The 20898-nt window shown below is 26.7% G+C and overlaps 4 protein-coding genes and 1 pseudogene across 5 annotated transcripts; 1 reads left to right on the top strand and 4 right to left on the bottom strand.

Moving 5' to 3' along the window:
• Nucleotides 1-842: 842 nt before the first annotated feature.
• Nucleotides 843-2909, bottom strand: LOC106761523 (immune-associated nucleotide-binding protein 9). The gene is made up of 5 exons (XM_014645083.2): nucleotides 2887-2909; nucleotides 2545-2751; nucleotides 2084-2352; nucleotides 1475-1639; nucleotides 843-1254 (listed from the first exon to the last, which is right to left on the bottom strand). The coding sequence occupies exons 2-5, from the start codon at nucleotides 2726-2728 to the stop codon at nucleotides 1126-1128; spliced, it is 747 nt and encodes a 248-aa protein (XP_014500569.1). The 5' UTR covers nucleotides 2729-2751; nucleotides 2887-2909; the 3' UTR covers nucleotides 843-1125.
• A 1522-nt stretch (nucleotides 2910-4431) lies between these two features.
• Nucleotides 4432-6636, bottom strand: LOC106761678 (immune-associated nucleotide-binding protein 9). The gene is made up of 5 exons (XM_014645246.2): nucleotides 6615-6636; nucleotides 6253-6496; nucleotides 5456-5724; nucleotides 4814-4978; nucleotides 4432-4671 (listed from the first exon to the last, which is right to left on the bottom strand). The coding sequence occupies exons 2-5, from the start codon at nucleotides 6455-6457 to the stop codon at nucleotides 4456-4458; spliced, it is 855 nt and encodes a 284-aa protein (XP_014500732.1). The 5' UTR covers nucleotides 6458-6496; nucleotides 6615-6636; the 3' UTR covers nucleotides 4432-4455.
• Nucleotides 6637-9251: 2615 nt separating this feature from the next.
• On the bottom strand, nucleotides 9252-10532 carry LOC106760642 (annotated as a pseudogene).
• Nucleotides 10533-11607: 1075 nt separating this feature from the next.
• LOC106761388 (immune-associated nucleotide-binding protein 9) lies at nucleotides 11608-13659 on the top strand. Of its 2 annotated transcripts, XM_014644939.2 has the most exons (6): nucleotides 11608-11714; nucleotides 11917-12142; nucleotides 12220-12488; nucleotides 12644-12808; nucleotides 13082-13177; nucleotides 13304-13658. In XM_014644939.2, exons 2-6 carry the CDS (start codon nucleotides 11938-11940, stop codon nucleotides 13505-13507), a joined length of 939 nt encoding a protein of 312 aa, XP_014500425.1. In that variant the 5' UTR covers nucleotides 11608-11714; nucleotides 11917-11937; the 3' UTR covers nucleotides 13508-13658. The 2 variants fall into 2 exon arrangements, with proteins under 2 accessions (XP_014500425.1, XP_022636074.1); XM_022780353.1 differs by lacking the exon at nucleotides 11608-11714 and having other exon boundaries at nucleotides 11846-12142; nucleotides 13304-13659.
• Nucleotides 13660-14959: 1300 nt separating this feature from the next.
• Nucleotides 14960-19659, bottom strand: LOC106762359 (ankyrin repeat domain-containing protein 2B). The gene is made up of 9 exons (XM_014646228.2): nucleotides 19512-19659; nucleotides 19345-19397; nucleotides 18150-18298; nucleotides 17381-17590; nucleotides 17150-17298; nucleotides 16866-17034; nucleotides 15774-15866; nucleotides 15422-15561; nucleotides 14960-15305 (listed from the first exon to the last, which is right to left on the bottom strand). Exons 2-9 carry the CDS (start codon nucleotides 19376-19378, stop codon nucleotides 15206-15208), a joined length of 1044 nt encoding a protein of 347 aa, XP_014501714.1. The 5' UTR covers nucleotides 19379-19397; nucleotides 19512-19659; the 3' UTR covers nucleotides 14960-15205.
• Nucleotides 19660-20898: the final 1239 nt, after the last annotated feature.

Raw genomic sequence — 20898 nt, 5'->3', positions numbered from 1 at the left:
ATAAAATATTTTAATTTTCTATTTTTATCACTCTATGATGAGGGGTGTGCCAACTCAGGTTTTTAAAATTTCTCTATCCTACCAATAAAAAAAAAGCTCTCAACAAGTTCTAATTAATTTATTTAAGTTACATAAACTAGTCTGTTGTACTATAGATCTCAAATGTTCAATTTTTATATTTTACTTCCTCTCAAAATACACAAATACAATTTATATAAAACTTCCAAAATACAGCATACCAATGTAGAATTTCCTCTTTTCAATATTAAAATAATACATATTCCACTTTCAATATATTTTATTAAAATCTTTGCATGTCTAACTTCTTTTGCAAAACTTAACATATATGTTGCGGTGTAAGGTTGAACTACACAAACCCTTCACAATTTCACTCCTTTGTCGACCGTCCTTTCCTCGCTCGTTCCTAACTTGTCCGTCTGCTTCTGCCAAAGTCTGCCTGGGAGGATACCTGCCAAAGGTACTCCGATGCTTAAGTCAGTTCTCAAGTTCGTTCAGTAATCAGAACTCAGTATTAAATGCACAATAAATGAACCTACTTACTTTGTGTCTTTGACTTCTATTTATAGTGTTAGTTATAAGTTTAAGATTAGTGTGGCCCTAATTAAGGCCCAATAGCCTTAAACCATGTTTATTCTGATTAAATTTACCTTACCTTAGTCTTTCCAGGTTGTCCACTCTTGACCGCTTGGTCGTCTTCACTTTAGGAGACCGACTTTCCTATCTGTTCGGTAGTCCCCAGTACAATATAGGTTACATAATAGCAAAACTAGTTTGAATGTGAAAAATCTAAAAAGATAATAAAACACTTTCAATTTGGAAACCTTATTGGGAAACTTCTTCACCCTTAAAATTGGAGACTTAAATATTCTCTTACATCATAAACAATCATACATTTTATTTATTTGAATGATAAAATAGTTTATGGTACGTAATGCATCACACACATATACATTATATATACACGTTATATATATATGTATATGTATACGTAATCTTACAAATACTTGAATTTTGAATATAGAATAGTGCTGAAATCAGAGAACGCCATGGATAGACATTAGTTGTTGTAGGTGGTGTATTCGTTGACCCAAGATGATATATATATCAGTTTCCGAATTTCATCATTCTAGCTTGTGCTGACTTCAATTTTTCTTCAATCTTAAGTCTTTCAACTTTTTCTTCTTCTAACTTCTCCAAAAGATCTGCAATTTCTTGTTTCAATGGCGATCCTTCCTATATATCAAGGTACAATTATCATTCGTAATGACAAAAGAACAATAATTAAATAGTATTTAATGTTTTTTATATATACAAATATTCAATATTAAAACCCAAAAACACTAATATCATACTTTGATTGGTGTTTGTCCACATTACAAAGTATATATATAAACATTGGTAACATAGTGTGATAAAATTTAGGAAATGTTTTCACAATGTACAATTTTTTTACCTGGGATTTTACAAATGTCTTATTGGTATAAGGTTGTCCATTATTCTTTGAGGTAACCATGTTTACAAGATCTACAAGTTGTTGAACTTGTTGTAGTTGTTTTGTTTCATCCTTAGTCTTGTTATTGAAGAGCACTTTGCGATTGTCACATTGAAGTAAAATATCCTACAATAATGTTAAAACTCTTTAAAGATCATCACTTATATAATATAAGAAATTAACACAAAAAATTATATTAAATGAATAAGTAATAATTAAGTATATACATGAAGAATGCCTATAATATAATAATTCTCAATTTATTTAACTACAATTTGTATACGCAATATAAATAGATAAAAGAGTTTTTTTTTTTTGTTATACTACCTATGTATTTTAAAAAAATTAGTCATATTATAACTACAAATGAAATATCTTCAATTTGTTACATTAAAAAAATTTATCATAAACAACACTTATTATAATGTATTTGTCATTCTTAGAAGGAAGATATATATAAGAAAAATATAGTTTATTACACCTAAATTTAAATAATGGAATGATTAATTAATATTATTGCACTTAAGAGTTTCTTAATATTCACATATAAATGATAATATGATAAGATACCTTAAGAGGTTGGGGACATTCTTCACCTAAATAATCATCCAATGTCTCTTTATTATATTCAAGCTCGTCTCCTCCAGTAAATACTATAATCATGTAGTCAATAATTTTGTGTCCAAACAAAGTTTGCACAATATGTAAAGTGGCTTCTTCTTCTTCAGAAAAACGAGTTTTAACAGAAAAGACTACAAGAAGTGCATGAAATCCATCTTTAGCCAAATCAATACATTTGATTATTTCTTTTTCAGGAGAGTCACTTCCATCAAATAATCCTACAAAACATATATAATAGTTTTTAGATTTCAGGATAAATTTTTTATGTTTATACATAGTATTTATGGTTCCAATGCAAGAAGAAACCACTATGATTTTTAATAACATAATGACTTAAATTAGAAAGAAAAACAACATAATTAAAAAATATCATACTTTAAATACATCAAAACTAAATAAACATGTATTACCTGGAGTGTTAATAATATTAATAATTGATCCATCTTTTGTGGTACTCTTTTGTAATTCACAAATTCGTGATACATCAAAAGAATTTGTTCTTAGTTTAAAGGCATTTTTTCCCAGGATGCTATTTCCAGTTGCACTTTTACCATTTCCAGTACGTCCAATTAAAACCAGTGTTTTTTCTTCCATTGTATATCAAATTCAGGTTCTAACTGCAAGTTCAAAAATAACTTAAATAAAACAATAGCAACATAAAGCATACATTTATAATAATTAAAAATATGGTAAAATAATTAAGAAAAAAAAAATTCAAGCATGAAATGTATAAATAAATGTGTGTGACTGACCTGTGAATAATGTGAGAAAACTTGGTTTGACTTGAATTATTAACATTTTAGAACCATTTTATAGTTGCTCAAATAAGGAACTAAACTTGTTTAAGAAAGCATAAATGAAATCAAAGCATATTGAAAAGTTTAACCAAAGTGTGATTGAAAGTAACAAGATAATAATATACCTTTGTGAAAATAACAAGATAGTAATATACTTGTTTGAAAGTAATAAGATAATAATATATAAAGTATCAAGATAATAATATACCTAATATATATATACCTAATATATATATATATATATATATATATATATATATATATATATATATATATATATATATATATATATATATATATATATATAAAATGAATTAATAATGTAGGGGATAAATGTAAGTTAATGTTAGAAGTCTCACGTGACGAAAGATAATGTGATATCAATTTATAATATATAAATGAGTATAAATCTCATCTTACAGAGATTAAGTTAACTTTAAAGTTCACCTTTTAAGTTTAAATGAATTATAATTTTTCTTTTCCAAATAAATGACTAATTTTTATTGAATCTCAATGTGTCTAATAGGAAAACATTTTTTTTGGGTGAGATTTTCTTATTAGAAGTAACATAGAAGTTAAGTGGGAACATCAAAATCAAGTTTCTTGATAATTTAAGATGTTATTTATGATCTTTAGTTCCAAGAAAACAATGAAATATGAAGAAGTATAGTACAATTATAAGCTAGAGAAAAAAGAAAAAAGAAATACCAAGATACATGCCAAAATAAATACCAGCATTTTAAATGATTTTAATCAATCAAAAGAGTTTTAATAGATTAAAATTGAATCAATTAGAAATAATTTGTTTTTAGTTTAATCCATTGTAATCACTTCATTCACGATTTTAAGTTTATTTATTTATTTATTTATTGAAACTCAATAAAATTAAAATAATTTTAATATATTAAAATACTTGAATGAATTTTTAATATAAACTTTACATTTATAATCTAATATAAACAAAACCCAAAAACAAAAACTATTAATTTTGATCTCAATAAGTTATAGTAACCATACTAACATGGTGACAATATAACACATACATTATAGGAAAATGATATTTTAACACCACTTTTTGACACTATTTTGACACTGCACACGTGTCAAAATGTGATTGGACGATTTCAAGTTAAAAAAAGTTGAGACAGGGGTATGTTTGGAAGAAAAAAACTAAAGTTTGCTTTTTAATTTGAAATCGTCCAACCACATTTTGACACGTGTGCAGTGTCAAAATGGTATCAAAAGAATGGTGTTAAAATTTTATTTTCCTACATTATAACTTTTAGGTGATAATAAAATATTTTTTTTTCTTTCTCCGAAACTTGTCTTTAAGAATGATACATTCAATTCGACATGACCCTAAAATATTAAGAGATTACAATTCCTTGAATCATACAATTTAATTATTTATTTTATTATAGTACTTTGAATATTAAAATGGTAATGTTTATAACAATTTGTATTCACATAATGCAATATATACACATAACATTCCTTACAAATACTTTTGAACATAAAATAGTGCTAAAATTTGAAAATTTTAGAAAAGGGAGTTTTACACATAGACCATAGTTGTTGAAATATAGGTGGTCTTGGATGATTATGCTTCATATTTTTAGCTTCATCATTCCATGAAGCTGATGTTGACTTTGACTTTTTTTCAATCTTAACTCTTTCAACTCTTTCTTCTTCCAACTTTTCTAAAAGGTTTGCAGTTTCTTCTTTCAATTTTGATCCTTCCTATATATCAAGTAACAAAAAAAAAAATAGTAATATTCATAATCATATTCTCTATACATGCAAATACTTAGATATGAGCATATCCTTTTGTGGTTTGTATTTATAAACATTAAAAAATGTTTCATAATTTATAACTTCTTACCTGTGATTTTATAAATGTCTTATTGGTATATGGTTGTCCATTATTATTAGATATAACCTTGTTAACAAGATGGAGAAGCTCTTCAACTTGTTGTAGTTGCTTTGTTTCATCCTTTGTCTTATTATTAAAGAGTACTTTACGATTGTCACATTGGAGCAAAATATCCTACAACAACATTAAAACTTTATCAAAATCATTAAAATTAATTATAATCATATATAACCTACACAATATCTTAAATTATTAATAATAAAAACTTTATACACACCACCACTTGTCATTTGTAATTATGTTTAGTAATATTTGATAACAGATTTTCATTTATCTTTCGGTATCAATATATATTTTATATATATATATATATATATATATATATATATATTAAGAAATTCAAATCTAATATATAAAGAGAGTGATAAAGAGAAGTGATAAGGGTAAGAACTCTAAAATTTTTATGGTAAGAAGTTAGAATAAAATTTAAATATATAATACTACAAATAAAAGCTTCTTAATAGACCTTACCCTATGTATTTTTTTTTTAATTTTGATTATTTAAGTTTAATAACGAGAGTTATTACCTAAATATTATGAGAAAAAAAAATTATATTACATTTATCTAAATGATATAACATGATAAGATACCTTAAGAGGTTGTGGACATTCTTGACCCAAATAATCATCTAGTGTCTCTTCATTATATTCGAGTTCGTCACCTCCCGTAAAAACTATAATCAGGTAATCAACAATTTTGTGTCCAAACAAAGTTTTCAAAACACGTAAAGTAGTTTGTTCCTCTTCAGAAAAACGTGTTCTAACAGAGAATACCACAAGAATTGCATGAATTCCGTCTTTAGCTAGATCAATACTTTTGATTATTTCCTTTCCAGAAGAATCACTTCCATCGAATAATCCTAAAAAAATTTATGTTATGTTATATAAGATTAAATTATTTATGTTTATATATATAATATTTATGGTCTAACAATGGAAGAAAAAATCACTATAACTTCAATCATGTCTTAATTTGAAAGTAAAAACATCACCATTAATTAAAACGATGACCATATTTTGCAAAGGACCAGTAATAACTTTCTTTTAAAATATAAAAAATTATGAGGATAAAATTAAGAAATTAAGTATAGAAACTTGTATTTCTAGCATACAAAATGTATTTTTGCATTAAGATAAATTTATAGAAAATGATGAAGAGATGGAAGAAAGATGTTATCAAGAGTTTTCTTTATATGTTTATTGTGACATTAGACATGTTTCATTCTCTAGTTGTTTTGATTCACAAGTGAGACATAATTTTGAGTAAGTTTTAGCTAATAAGAAAGAAACTTAGCAGTATTCAACATTGAAATAAACAAGAAAATCAATTTCTTTTAACTTAAATCAAATACAAATTATAAAATGAATAACAATTAACTATATATTACCTGGAGTATTAATAATATTAATAGTTGTTCCATCTTTTCTTGTACTTTTTTGTAATTCACAAATACGTGACATACTTGAAGAACGTGTTCCAGATTTAAAGACATTTCTTCCAAGAATACTATTTCCAGTTGCACTTTTACCATTTCCTGTTCTTCCAACTAAAACTAATGTCTTCTCTTCATTAAATAAGGAATTTTGTTCCATTATATCAAATTCAGATTGCACCTTTTGAGTAAAAATAGCCTAAATAAAACAATAACATCACAATAAACAAATATTTATAATAACACGTAATATGTCAAAAAAGAAAAAAAAAATCATATTATTGAAGCAAATATATATATATAATTTTTATAATGACCTTTGAATAATTTCACCCAACTTGGTTGTGCTTGAATTTTGAGAAGCCTTTTATAGTTGCAAGTAAAAAATTAAACTTCCTCAAGAAAGCACAAATATATTAAAAAAATAGATTAAAGTGTGATTGAAAGTAACAAGATAATAATATACCTAATCTAAGATTTGGAAAAGGAATTAATTAAATAGTGATAATTTTGTAAGTTAGAATCCAAAGAAACGTAAAATCTACCTCTCCAAAGACTTCAGCAAATAGAAAAGTATTTGGAAAAAGAATTAATAGTATATAAGTTAGAATCAAAAGAAAAAGAAGCTAAAGTTTGTAAAATTTCCAATTAGTTTTCACAAATAAATTTTCCTAAACTCTTTAATTATTTTTATACCATAATTTGTTGACCTAAGAATATATATATATATATATATATATATATATATATATATATATATATCCTGATTTACAACATTTCTTTTCTCTCTTAAACAAGCTTTTGTGCTTTTGTTAAATAAATATGAAGTAAAAGGTTCTTAAAACTTGCACATAAAATATAATATGGCTAAAAATAATATATATAACTAGGTGAAAAATTGAAATAGATATTTTTAACTAATAAACATAAAAATTTTAATAAATACTTATAATGATTTTAGAGATATTTAAAATACTAAAAAGAACGAATTGAATTTGAGACATTATTTCAGATTTTCAAATCAAAGGATTTATTTGTGTTCAAAGACGTTGGAAATTTTTGAAAAAAAAATGCACTTGCAGGTTTACTTTTTATAAAATTGAAAAATTTTATCAAATTATTTAGACAATAACAGAGATCACTATAAATGCATAATTTATCAAAGTTTGATATCAATTATATATTTAAATAATTGAGTCTTGTATGAGTCTTGATATATGATGTGTTTGTGTTTTCAATCATATGAATGAATAATTAAGTATGTGATTTTAATGTTATTTTCATTATAAAAAAAATCTTTCTCACATCAACTTACTTTTTGTTGTGTTGTTGTCTTGTTTGTTTCACTTTTTTGCAATGATCACATTCATCGATACGAGTTGATGAAAAAATAAGAATAGATCCACTTCAGGAGAATGATAATGCAACTCTAATTTCTAGTTTGGATGATAATTCTTTTTATAATATATTTGATAAATATTTTAATTCATGTTTTAAATCTTTGAATCCCTATATCTATATATATCTTACTTGAGAAGTTATTATAATTAGTTTTGGATGGCTATAATAACTCAAATTTAATTAGAAATTATTTATTCTTAAATATTGATTATTTTATGCTTCATTTTAATAGTATTATTCTATTAAAATGAAATATTACAATAAAATAATTTAACTTATAAAAGTAATTGTGATCTTAATATATTTAATTATAGATATTAATTAATTATTTTAAGACTGTAATATTGGAGCTAAAGAGGTTTCACAAAAAAATTGACATCTTCCAAGACTGAATAAATAGTTTACCACTTTAGAAAGAAAATTCATTTTACATGTTAAGATCTTAATTAAGTCATTATCTTAGGTTTATCTTCTGTTATGCATGTCCATGCACATATTACAATAAATTAAAAGTCAGCAACACCTTATTTTCTTCTTATAATAATGTTTTTCCAAATTATTACAAAGTATTAATATCATCAAACGTACCTTTCTCTCCCTATCAAATTTCAAAGCATATTTATAAAAGAGTGAATCCAGAATTTTTAATTATTTTGAACTCTTCTAATAAAAGTATAAAAAGTAAAAAAGAAATACAATTAAGTTCTTTATAATTATATGAAAGTAAATTTTAATTCTTGTATCAACTATTAAGTCTGAATTTGACTATTTCGTATTAAATTTATCATTTTTTTAAGAAAAAAATATTAAAATTGAAAATGGAAAAGTATTGCTAGTTTGAATAAAAAGAAAAATCATATTGATTTCTGAAAAAAGTATTTTATTCTTTATTCTCGCCGAAAACACAGCTATTTTATCAAAATACAAAATATCTAATTTAGAATTTCTTCTTTTTCAAATAAATTCATATTACATATTATTAAAAACTTTTACATTGTTATTTTAAAATCAATAAATTATTTGTCGTGGAGTCCTGGGAAAAACTTATTTTCCCTTCAATATGACACTAAAATATTTAAAATAAGAGATTGAAATTTTTTTTCTCGAATCATAACATACATTTTATTTATTTGAATACAATACTTTTAAAACGGCAAAATATATAAGTCTATGGCAATACATCAAACACATCATACATTATATCCACATATATATAATACAATATTATATATATATATATATATATATATATATATATATATATATATATAATTCTAAAAATTAGAGAATGCCACACATTGATATAAGTTGTCGAAGTATATGTGGTCTTGTATTTGCTAACTCATGATATATCTAAGTTTTTGAATTTCTTCATTGAATAAAGTTTGTGCTAACTTCAACTTTTCTTCAATCTTAAGTTTTTCAACTCTTTCTTCTTCCAACTTTTCTAAAAGATTTGCAGTTTCTTCTTTTAATTTCGATCCTTCCTATATTTCAAGATAATTAAAGTATCATTAAAAGAACAATAATTAAGTAATATTCAATATTTATACTCATATTCTCTACACATGCAAATACTTAAATATGAGTACATTTTCCATATTAATCTTGTTTTAGCTCATCACATACTTTCGGTCGCATCTACATTTTAGTTTCTATACTTTTAAGAAAAATCATTCTTTTATGGATTCAATTTTTGTAAAATTTAAAAAATATTTTTAAAATTCATAAATATTTTACCTGTGATCTCACAAATGTCTTATTTGTGTATGGTTGTCCATTATTCTTTGATATGACTATGTTCACAAGATTAAGAAGTTGTTGAACTTGTTGTAATTGCTTCTTTTCATCTTTAGTCTTGTTATCAAAAAGCACTTTGCGATTATCACATTGGAGTAAAATATCCTTCAACAATATTAAAACTCTATCAAAATCATCAAATTTATAAAGTCCTATATAGTCTAAGAAATTAGCACAAAATAATATTAACTGAATGAGTAATAATTAAACATATAATTGAACAATATGTCTATAATATAATAATTCTGAGATTTGTTTAAATATAATTTGATTACACCAAATATAAGTCAAAGAATATTTTTTAATTTGCAGTTATTTTTATTATATATATATAAGTCAAAGAGTTTCTTAATTTGTGTCCACATAATAACATGTATTTATTTTTCAAATTTTGATCTAACAATTATAAGAGCAATATACATATATTAATTTAAATGATAATATGATACAATACCTTAAGAAGTTGAGGATATTCTTGACCTATATAATCATCTAGTGTTTCTTTATTATATTCAAGTTCATCTCAGGTGAAAATTAGAATCATGTAGTCAATGATTTTATGTTCAAACAAAGTTTGCACAACACGTAAAGTAGCTTCTTCCTCTTCAGAAAAACGAGTTCTCACATAGAACACCACAAGAATTACATGAATTCCATTTTTAGCCACCTCAATACATTCAATTATTTCTTTTCCAACAGAATCACTTCCATCAAATAGTTCTACAAAACATAATTTTTGGATTTCGGAATGAACTTTTTATATTTATGCACATAGAACTTATGATCTCATAGTGTAAGAAGAAATCACTATAATTTTTAATGACACAAATACAGTTAAAAAACACTTTCATAACTGAACCATCTTTTATAACATTTTTCTGTAATTCACAAATACGTGATTCATTATAAGAAGACATTCTTAGTTTGAAGGCATTCCTTCCAAGAATGCTATTTCCAGTTGCACTTTTACCATTTCCAGTTCATCCAACTAAAACTAATGTCTTTTCTTTATTAAATAAGGTAATTTCTTCCATCGTATCAAATTCAGGTACAACTGCAAGTTAAAAAATAAATTAAGTAAAACAATAACACAACAAACATACATTTATAATGATTAAAAGTGTGTTAAAAACAATTAAGAAATATGTTTTATGTGTGTGCGTGTATATATATATATATATATATATATATATATATATATATATATATATTCTGACCTAATATAATTTGAGAAAACCTGGTTTGAATTATAAAGATTTCATAACCATTTTATAGGTGTTCAAGTATAAGAAACTAAACTTGTTTAGAAAAGCACAGATAAAACTAAAGCATATTGAAAGATATAACTAAAGTGTGGTTGAAAGTAACAAGATAATAATATACCTGTTTAAAAATAACAAGATAATAATATATACTTGATTAAAAATAACAAGATAATAATATACCTATTTAAAACTAACAAGAGAATAATATACCTATTATGAAATGTAGGAAAGGAAATCAATAGGGTAGTGATCATTCTGAATTACAATAAAAAGAGAGACATGACATATACCTCTTAAAAGACATCAGAAAATAGAAAAATATACGAAAGAAAGAAAGTGAGTTAATTAAGCTTGAAAAGTTTCCAAGTTAGATTCACAAAATAATTTCCATAAGCCATCTTAATAATTTCAAATTAAATATTCCATTTCCAAAAATACTTTAGCAATTAAATAGCTTCAAAGAATGAGAAAAACTAGCTTAAGCTTCGAAATATGGTGGATTAGCTCATCTAGTTCCACTTTTGCCAAACTAGAAATAGACATATTAACCTGTTTTGTCACTTTTAAATAAATATGTTTTTTAAAATTTTTATTTTCTAGTACATGTCCAAAAAGAAATATATATGTTGAATAATTTAAAATAACATAAAAAACTTATTCGCAAATCTAAGTTGAAATCTTTCAGAAGTTGTTTTATTTATTCTTTCCTCATGCCTTTAGTTTAAGTATATTATTTTCTTGTTATATTCAACTACACTTTGATTTTACTTGTTAAAATGTTTGATTCTTTTTATATGATTTCCTCAAGTATAAAATGGTTCTTAAAGTTAGACATTTTATGTAATCATATCATTAAAATTTGAAATAACCTTTCATATATATATTTTATCATCTTTATTTTAGTTTTTGCATCCCCATTTTCCATCACATACACAAGTTTCTTCAAAATAGGCATGAAATAATTTTCTTTAACAAATTACATTTAACTTAATAATGTTATTTAATTTAACACAGTTTATACTTGATTTAATACACACTTCATATTTCAAAACTTACATATCTTTCTTAATTTTTTTTTCCTACTTATTGTCCATAGAAATCTATGTTTATTATTTTGATCATATATTTCTGATTAAAACATATTATTTTGTAGTGTTAATCTAAATTTACAAAAATGGGAAAAGCTTCCTTGTCTAATGAGGTGAAGACATTAGTTTTAGTTGGACGTACTGGTAATGGAAAAAGTGCAACAGGAAATAATATTCTTGGAAGGAAAGCCTTCAAGTCAAAGATAAGTTCATCTGGTGTAACAAGTGTTTGTGAATTGCAGACAACTGCAATGAAAGATGGACCAATTATTAATGTTATTGACACCCCAGGTAAATCATCTAAAAATTTCCCTGCTTTGAGTTAAATTTATGTCTTTTGCTCCTTCAAATTCTATCATATATTGTAGGGTTATTTGATGGAACTAGTTCTGCCGGAAAAGAAATAGTCAAATGTATTGATTTAGCCAAAGATGGAATTCATGCCATCATTTTGGTATTGTCCGTAAGAACTCGTTTTTCTGAAGAAGAACAAGCTACTTTTCTCACCTTACAAGCTTTATTTGGACATCAAATTGTTGATTACATGATTGTGGTATTCACGGGAGGAGATGAACTAGAAGACAGTGAAGAGACACTTGATGATTATTTAGGTTCTAATTGTCCACCATCTCTCCAGGTAACTTGTTATAATAAGTTTAGTTAACAAATTAAAATTTTTATTATGTCTGTAAATTTAATAAAATGTGTGTACGTGTTTGTGTTTGTATGTGTGTGCATGTGTGTTTGTTACGAGATTATGTTAATTATGACGGAGGTTGAACATTATTGTAGGACATCCTTACTTTATGTGGCAATCGTAAAGTACTTTTCGATAATAGGACTAAGGACAAAAGTAAGCAATTGGAACAAGTTCAACAACTTCTCAATCTTGTGGATGCAGTTATGTCACATAATGTTGGACAACCCTTTACAAATGAATTGTTCAAAAAATTGAAGGTGAAACTTTTATACATGTCCGAAAACATTTATGAAATATTGATATTTTAGTAAATAATACATAGAGGATAATGATATTTTGATAATTTGACAAAATTTTAATATCATCTATCTGTTATTCTGTTATTGATCTAAAATTACTCTATAATCAATAATAATAATTATAAACACCAACATAGATCAATTACATAATAACACGTAAATAATATTAAAATACTGTGAAAGTATCATTATCCATAGATAAAATTATGAGTTCATTACTTGTTATTGCAGGAGAAAGCAACTGAAACTGAAAAGGCAGAAACATTGGGAATTAAAATACAACTACAGAAAAGATATGATGATGAGCTTAAACGAATGACCGATTTGGTACATTACTATACATTATACTTTCTAATATTTTTAAATTTACTTGTTAAAGGTTAAATATATCATTATTTTCTTAATTTTCATTCTTTTAGTTTTAAAATAATAATTTTATTTTTGAATATATAGATTGAATCAAAGTTGAATGAAGAAACTACAAAGCTTATGAAAATGTTAGAAGAAGAAAAGGTTGCTAGACTTAAAGCTGAGGAAAATTATAAATCAATCCAAACTTCATCTAATAAGGAAATTGAAAGACTGAAAAGGGATCTTCAAGAGGCAAATAATAGAAAAACAGGTGGAGGTAGGCGTAGAATATGTGCCATTATGTAATACTAATACCTTCCAATATTTCTACTTTACCTTGTAATTGTGAGTGTTTGTATTTGTATATTTCCTAAATACTCTTATGTAAATAAATTATATTTGGATTACATTTCTTAATTTCTCATAACTCCTGTATCATTGTGTTTACATTTTATTTCATATTTATGTGATTATGTTTATATCATTTAATGAGATTTTATTTTTATGTTTGTTTCCGTTGAAAGTCTCACATCGACTAGAGATAAGATTAAATTATAAATCTTACTTTTTAAACTGGTTTTATAAGACTAAGATAAACTTAAAAATCACTTTCTTGTATAAAAACCATCTTCTGTTACTTTCCTCTTTTGTTTTTGCATGTATTTTCTTTAATTTTATTTTATATTCTTTCTTGTTTCAAACTTTTTATATACAAAGAGAACATCTTATTTTATTAATAAAGTTAAGTAGATTAAAAATGCAAAAATGAACTAGAAAACTAAAATTACATTAAGATATAATTTACAATAATAACTTTAAAAAATGACATGATTTTTTTATAGGTTAATGTTAAATGTGATGAGACACAATTAGATTTTTTTTTTCTCTCCATAAATTAGTGTTGAATGTAAAGATGACAAAAATGTTATTGAGAGATATTTGTAAGAAAAATCGAAAATAAATACTAAATTTATATTTTTAAAAGACATTTTCAAGTAATGGGCATATGTATTTTAAATTTTTGTTTGTTGGTAATAGCATCGAAAGTTCGAATAAAAACTTTTAATTATCATTATTAATGGATTTTATTTCAACATTATCTTAATTAAAGTTACTAATGAAAAAATATTAATTATTTGAAAAATATTTAATATATTTATATATTTATTCAGAATTATGAAACTAAAGTTATTTTTTAAAAGATTAATTTTCTAAAACCTACACTTTAAGATAACTTATTTGAAAAAAATATTTTTAAAACTAACTTTATTTATATTTTCGATTTAATGGAATTGATAAAAAGATACTTGTCTTCGTTTCAATATTCGATTTGAAAAAAAAAATATTATTAATATTAATACTCATATCATATTAATACGTAAATTATTTATTAAAACTAAGACAAACTTAGATAGTATTCAGAAGGATAAAATTATTTGTCATCTATATTCAAAATAAGCTAATCAAAGATTACATTAAATTGCAAAGATCAATGATAAGCTTATTTCACAATTGATCTTCAAGGTAAATATAAAATCAGTATTACATTTATAAATTCAAATAATAGAAATTTAGCAAAGGATTGAAGGAGCATTTTCAAAGCTTACTCATGAAACTAAAAGTTAAAGAAGATTTAACCCATGAAATGCTTCGATCCTTTGAATCACTTTTCAAAATCTACACACCTTGTCTTGTGTTTTCAACTTGCCTTTTATTCTCATTCAACATCACTTGAACTATTTCTGGCACCAAGTAATATCATAATAGTAAAATTGAAACATGAAATAAATTATAACGGAACTGAGCTTCAAAATCATGCAATGTAACAATCAATGCATTACAAGAACATAGATGACAAATTCTATGGTGACTCACATCCAATAACGTTAATCGAATTTAGTTCAACACACTAAAGGGTTGGAAGAAACCAAAAGAGAAATAAATAAGTCATGATGCCCTTCTTCCCCTCAGTTTCCCCTCTGCTTGTTGCTGACAGCATTACAACTACAGAAAAGCATCTTTCTCAAGTAGCTTCAGGACTTCATTTTGATTATTTAGCTTCGCAACATCTATAGGAGTTTTCCCGTCCATATTCTGCAGAGTACTGCAAATTCAAAAAGAAAGGAACAACAATTAATCATTGAAACATGGTATTGTAAGCATCAGAATCAATATTTGAACGTTTTTTCAATATGCAAGATGGAAAAGACTACTACTTACACTGCAGCGCCATTTTCAAGCAGAAGGGCCACACATTCCTTTCTGCCATAACCGGCTGCGTAATGGAGAGCAGTGTTCTTATTCTTGTCCAAAGCATCCACTTTTGCTCCAGCCTCAAGGAGAACTTGAGCACACTTCACCTGAAAGGATATCAAGAACGTGTCAACCATAAAGGAATCAAATATCAGATTTTTCTATAGCCTAAATAACACCCTGAGCCTCCTCAATACATCCTTTATATCCCTCCCATCATGGTTCTAATGACACCACCCAAAATCATAAGCAGAAATTATGAGAAACAAAAGGCATGATATAAAAGATGAGAAAATATTTACTACAGATATTAGCATACCTCGCCATATCCACAGGCAAAATGCAAGGCAGTTCTTCCCTCTGAATCTTCTTCATCCTTGTCAGCACCAGAGGCTAGTGCAGTTTTCAAGCCCTAAAGATATGTCTAAGATTTTAGCTCTCAAATATTTCAAAATCACAAATATAAACTAGATAGCTTAGCGGCCTAAACAACCCTTAATAAATGAATGTTTTAAATTCCATTCGATCTTCTATTCCCCAAAAGTTAACAATAGAAAAGCACATAACCCTTGTATAAGAGCATACAAAACCTGTCCATGAAACTGCCACACAAAATGACTAATTTACATAGATTTAGAAAAGAAATTGGGAATAACTTATTCAAGTTTTAAAAAGACTTTGATCCACCTTTTCTCTAAATGATTTCACCAGTTCCAATTTATATTGTATTAACTCAAAACCTTATAAGATGGACTTTTAAATTGATGAAAAAAGAAATTCATAAGTAAAAAGATTTCAGAAGAAAGTGGAAACAAAATAACAGCAATAAAGATACATCAAGAGCTAAAAGCAACCTAATATTTATACATTTATAAAAAGACTGAGATTTGCACCAAATCAACTAATCAAATTCAAAATTTACACTCCTACCAACTGCATCAACCAATTCATAGCATAGATTGCATGTAGCAACTTGCATGAGAAATAGCATCTTTATTTTCTACCCAAAGGACTCAACCTAATCAACAACAAATCAACCTAAAGTCCTGGGCAACCCATAGTCCTTTAGCACAAAAAGGCTAGATATCCTACTCCATAAAGCCATTGAATTAAAATAATATCAGAACAGATGAGGATATAATTCTAAATTAACAATAAAACCTAATGCACAATTCCAGACGCTTGTGTGACTGGCAAACTTGTGAGAAGTGATGAAGAATATTACCAAGCTCGGCTCTCCAAAAAAAAATGAAGTTAGAGGCATCTCAGTCTCAACTTCAAAGGGAGTTTATTTGTCCTTTATTGTATCATTAGAATAACTTCAACTTTTCAACCATAAAATAAATTCGATATTTCTTTCAAAAGAGAGATTTAAGAGCAAACTCATGTAGAAAATATAGCTATATCTCACCTCCACATCACCAACACTAGCAGTATGATGAACAATTGATTCATCTTCATTTCCCAAATCTTCTGTCTCATCTCCCCCAGAATGTTCAGCAGTGGCACCTACATCTCCAGAATTTGCAAGACCCATTGCCTGTCCCAACTTCCGCAAAACATTTTCATCATTCCAGTACCTAAAATAAAGAGAACCACTTCAGAGGCTAATTGGCATAACATATTACAGTAAAAAATAATATGGAAATGCCAAAAGAGTGAGACAACAAAAATATATTTTTAGCTTTCCTAAACCTCATCATAGCAGCAGGACCACCGGTTTCTATCTCCTCCAAAATATGTTTCAGTGATGGATCCTCCTTGATGCGTGCCATTCTTTCTTCAAGCTGGTCTTTATTTGATGGATTGGCAAAATTTTCAAGCATGGCAGACATAGATGGATCCTGTCATAGAAAGTCTATATTCTATCAACTGGTCAAAGTTAGTGAAAAAAAAAGACAAGTAAGAAGTTTACAGTATAGTTACCTGCATCAATGCATTACCCAGACGCTCGGCCATGTTCATAAAATTAGGATTCTGCATAACCTGTTGCATGGTTGAAAAATATTGTTGGTTATCAAAGTTGGGGACCCCATCCTGTGGAGCTCCTTGAAAAGTTTTCTGAAGCTGTTCAGCCATCTGATTGAATGATGGATCTTTTGCTATCTGTTCAGCCAATTCCTTGATACTTGGATCCTGTGCATTTAATAATTAAGCATTAATATCCAATATGAAGAAATGTCACGGTAGATTTGAAACTGAGAGTCAACTCTAAACATCAAACAAACAAACAAGTTTCCCTTGAGTGAAAATAAAAAAAAGAAGGGAAGACAAGGATCAAACCATATAAAGATCTCAAGAAACATTAAATTCCCGCACTTATATACTCTTCAATAGATTCCTATAGAAAAGCTGTAAAAAATTCATTCAAAGATAGAAGCTATAACTTATAAGAAATGAAACTACTAACCAGAATCTAATCCAAAAAATCTAAATAATTTTTTTTCCTCACAAATTCCAGCTTCATTGTCCAACCACAGGCTCAAAATCCAGAGAACCACCAGGACATGTAAAAGCAAGAATTCGTAAAAATCAACAATATCTATAAGATGGTATGTGCTCATAAAATGCATGAAAACATACACAACATCATTAACAATTAACAATTAACAAGCCATAGTTATTAAGAAATAGAATTATACCAGACATACACATGATACAAATAAGAAAAAACAAAACAGAGGTACTGATTTACATTGAGCAGACCAGCCATCCCCGAGAAATCAAAAGGGTTGTTTGGAAACCCAGCTGCAGGTCCAGAAGCAGCTGTTGGTCCTGCTGGAGAATCTTTAGATGATGTTTCTTCTTTGGAAGTTTTATTCTCTGCTGTACCAGCTTTGTCATCTAAGAAAATCTCAACATGTGTGAAACTAGTGCATTTTCAAGGGTTCACAAAAAACTATTCCAGCTATGCTAAATTTCTAGCACTAAAAGTAGAAGAAATGTAAAAGGAGACAAAAGTGAAACAAATCAAATAAAGAATAAGTCAAACATAGAAGGCACCAATAAGCAGAAACTTTCAAATAGCCTATTCTACAAGGAAAGGGTGGTCAATCCAATCCAGCCTACTCTGCAAGGGTAGTCAATCAAAAATCCAAATCATGAATTTGTGGCAACACAGTGCAGTTTAGATTTACACGATAATAAGAGCAATAAGGATTCATTAAGCAAAACTTCATACAGCAAGTACTTTTACATAATAGTGCAACTTCAAAATTGACAGAACATTATTCCTTACTCTTAGCCATGCCTAGACACAACTCCAAACTTTTTTTTTCCACCAGAAAATAAGATGGAAGGAGTACGAAGGAACCACAACTGGGTAAACAATTTCCCCTTATTGTTCTGATCACATGGAAGAAGGAATGAAAATAACAAATAGGAAAACCATGAACTCGGACAAACCAATAAACAAATAACTTTATTCAGAGCATATTGCAGCACTAGGAAAACTTATTGAACTTAAAAAAACCAAAAAGTAAAAAAGAAACCTCCATGCAGTGTAACCAAAGAAAAGGATAAAGGGAAAAAACTAGATGCACTAAATGTTCATACTCATACTTTATATATAAACATCAACACAGGAATTAGTCACACATGAGAATAATTAAGCAATTTCAAAACAGCAAACTCGTGTTGTAAATTCAATTCAACCAACAAAAGCCTTTAATCCCAAAGTTAACATCTTCACTACAGTGACAAACAAGCATAACCTGAGATCAACATGGTAATAAAGTTTGTTAATTTAGGAAAAATAATGTTTTCAATACCAATCTAAAAAGAAAGACAGATAAGACATGCACTGAATTTGCAGCAGATGGGATAAAAAAAAAAACCCTACAAAACAATAACATCATCACTGGTTCACCGCATCTAGAAAGAAAACATACCAGCAGGAAAATCCTTTTTGGAATCTGAAGCCATGAGAAAAATTAAAGAATTGCTGAAAGAAAGGCAAAGAAACAATCTTTTAGATTACAAGGGAGAGAATTGGGGGAAAATCAGAGATTGAAGACAGAAACCTAAACTGGGAAAGGGAGAAAAGAAGTGTTCAAACCTGAATCTGATTGTGTGAGAGAAAAGTGTGAGAGTGAGAAGTGGATGAAGAGAAAAACCGAAATGAAACAAAACCCTTTTTCTTATTTTCTTGCTATTTATTTATTTATTTGTAGCCTTGAGCCATAGGATTCAATCCCACATCGAAAGAGATGACGATAGAATACAACACACAACAAATAATAGTGATATCTGTGGGCCCCCTCAATCCCCATCTTCTCAAACGAATGGCTCCCTCTGTTATGTGATATAGCCAATTTACATTAACTTTTCTTATTTCAATAATACTCTCACCATCAAATTTATCCTCTCTTTTTTCAAAATTTGTAGATTTAATTTATTTATAAATATAAGTAAAAAGTGTATATTATTATTTATATTTCTGTAAAAAAAAATAGTTTTCATTATTATTTTAGTAAGAAATAATAAATATATTCACATTTTTATTTATTGTTATAAATTATAAACATAAAAAAATACTCAATGTTTCAATGAATCAATGCGGGGGTTGTAGGTGGGTAGGTAACTATAAAACTCAATACTTTGACTAAGAGCACACGTCAGTAAATATATAATTATTAAAAAATATATAATTTGTTTCCTTAAAAAATATCAATAAAATTGGTAAATATTTTGAGGTAATTGGAAATCATATAAAAATAAAAATGTTCATTTATATAATCATATTTAGGGAATACAGAATTATGCTCTCAGAATAACAGATACACTTGTATTTATTTATATTTATATTTGTTGTCTTCTAATTTAAAAAATTAATCAAGTAATTTTAAAACAATAAAAATCGTTACAAACAAACATGTACTATCAAAGATTTAATATAATATATATATAATATCAATACAGGTAAATTTTTTTACTATTTTTTGGATGACTTTTCTAAGTACATGCAAATTCATAAATGCTCTGAAGATCGATATAAAAGCACGTTTACATGTCTATTTGACACTTATGCTTACACTAGGACGTCATTTGGATTATGTAATGTTTTTTTAACTTTTCAAAGATGTATGTTGAGTATTTTTTTCATAATTAACAGAAAGTTGTATGGAAGTTTTTATGGATGACTTCACCATGTTTAGAGTTTCATTCGATGAATGCCTAAACAATTTAGAAAAAGTTTTGAAAAAGTGAATTGAAATTGACTTGGTCTTAAATTTTGAAAAATATCACTTTATGGTCAATGAAGGAGTAATATTAAGACATATAATTTCTGAAAAGGGCTTTCGAGTAGATAAATCAAGATAGATGTGATTTTTACCTTGCATTACCCTTCCATTGTGAGGGAAGTTCGTTCTTTCCTAGGACATGCAAGTTTTTATAGGCAATTCATCCAAAATTTTAGCAATATTGCTCTGTCACTGTCACTG

This window comes from Vigna radiata, chromosome 5, assembly GCF_000741045.1.
Source record: "Vigna radiata var. radiata cultivar VC1973A chromosome 5, Vradiata_ver6, whole genome shotgun sequence".
Lineage (NCBI taxonomy): Eukaryota > Viridiplantae > Streptophyta > Magnoliopsida > Fabales > Fabaceae > Vigna > Vigna radiata.
Note: the sequence above shows the minus strand (reverse complement) of the source record. Positions and strands in the feature narration are given on the sequence as shown.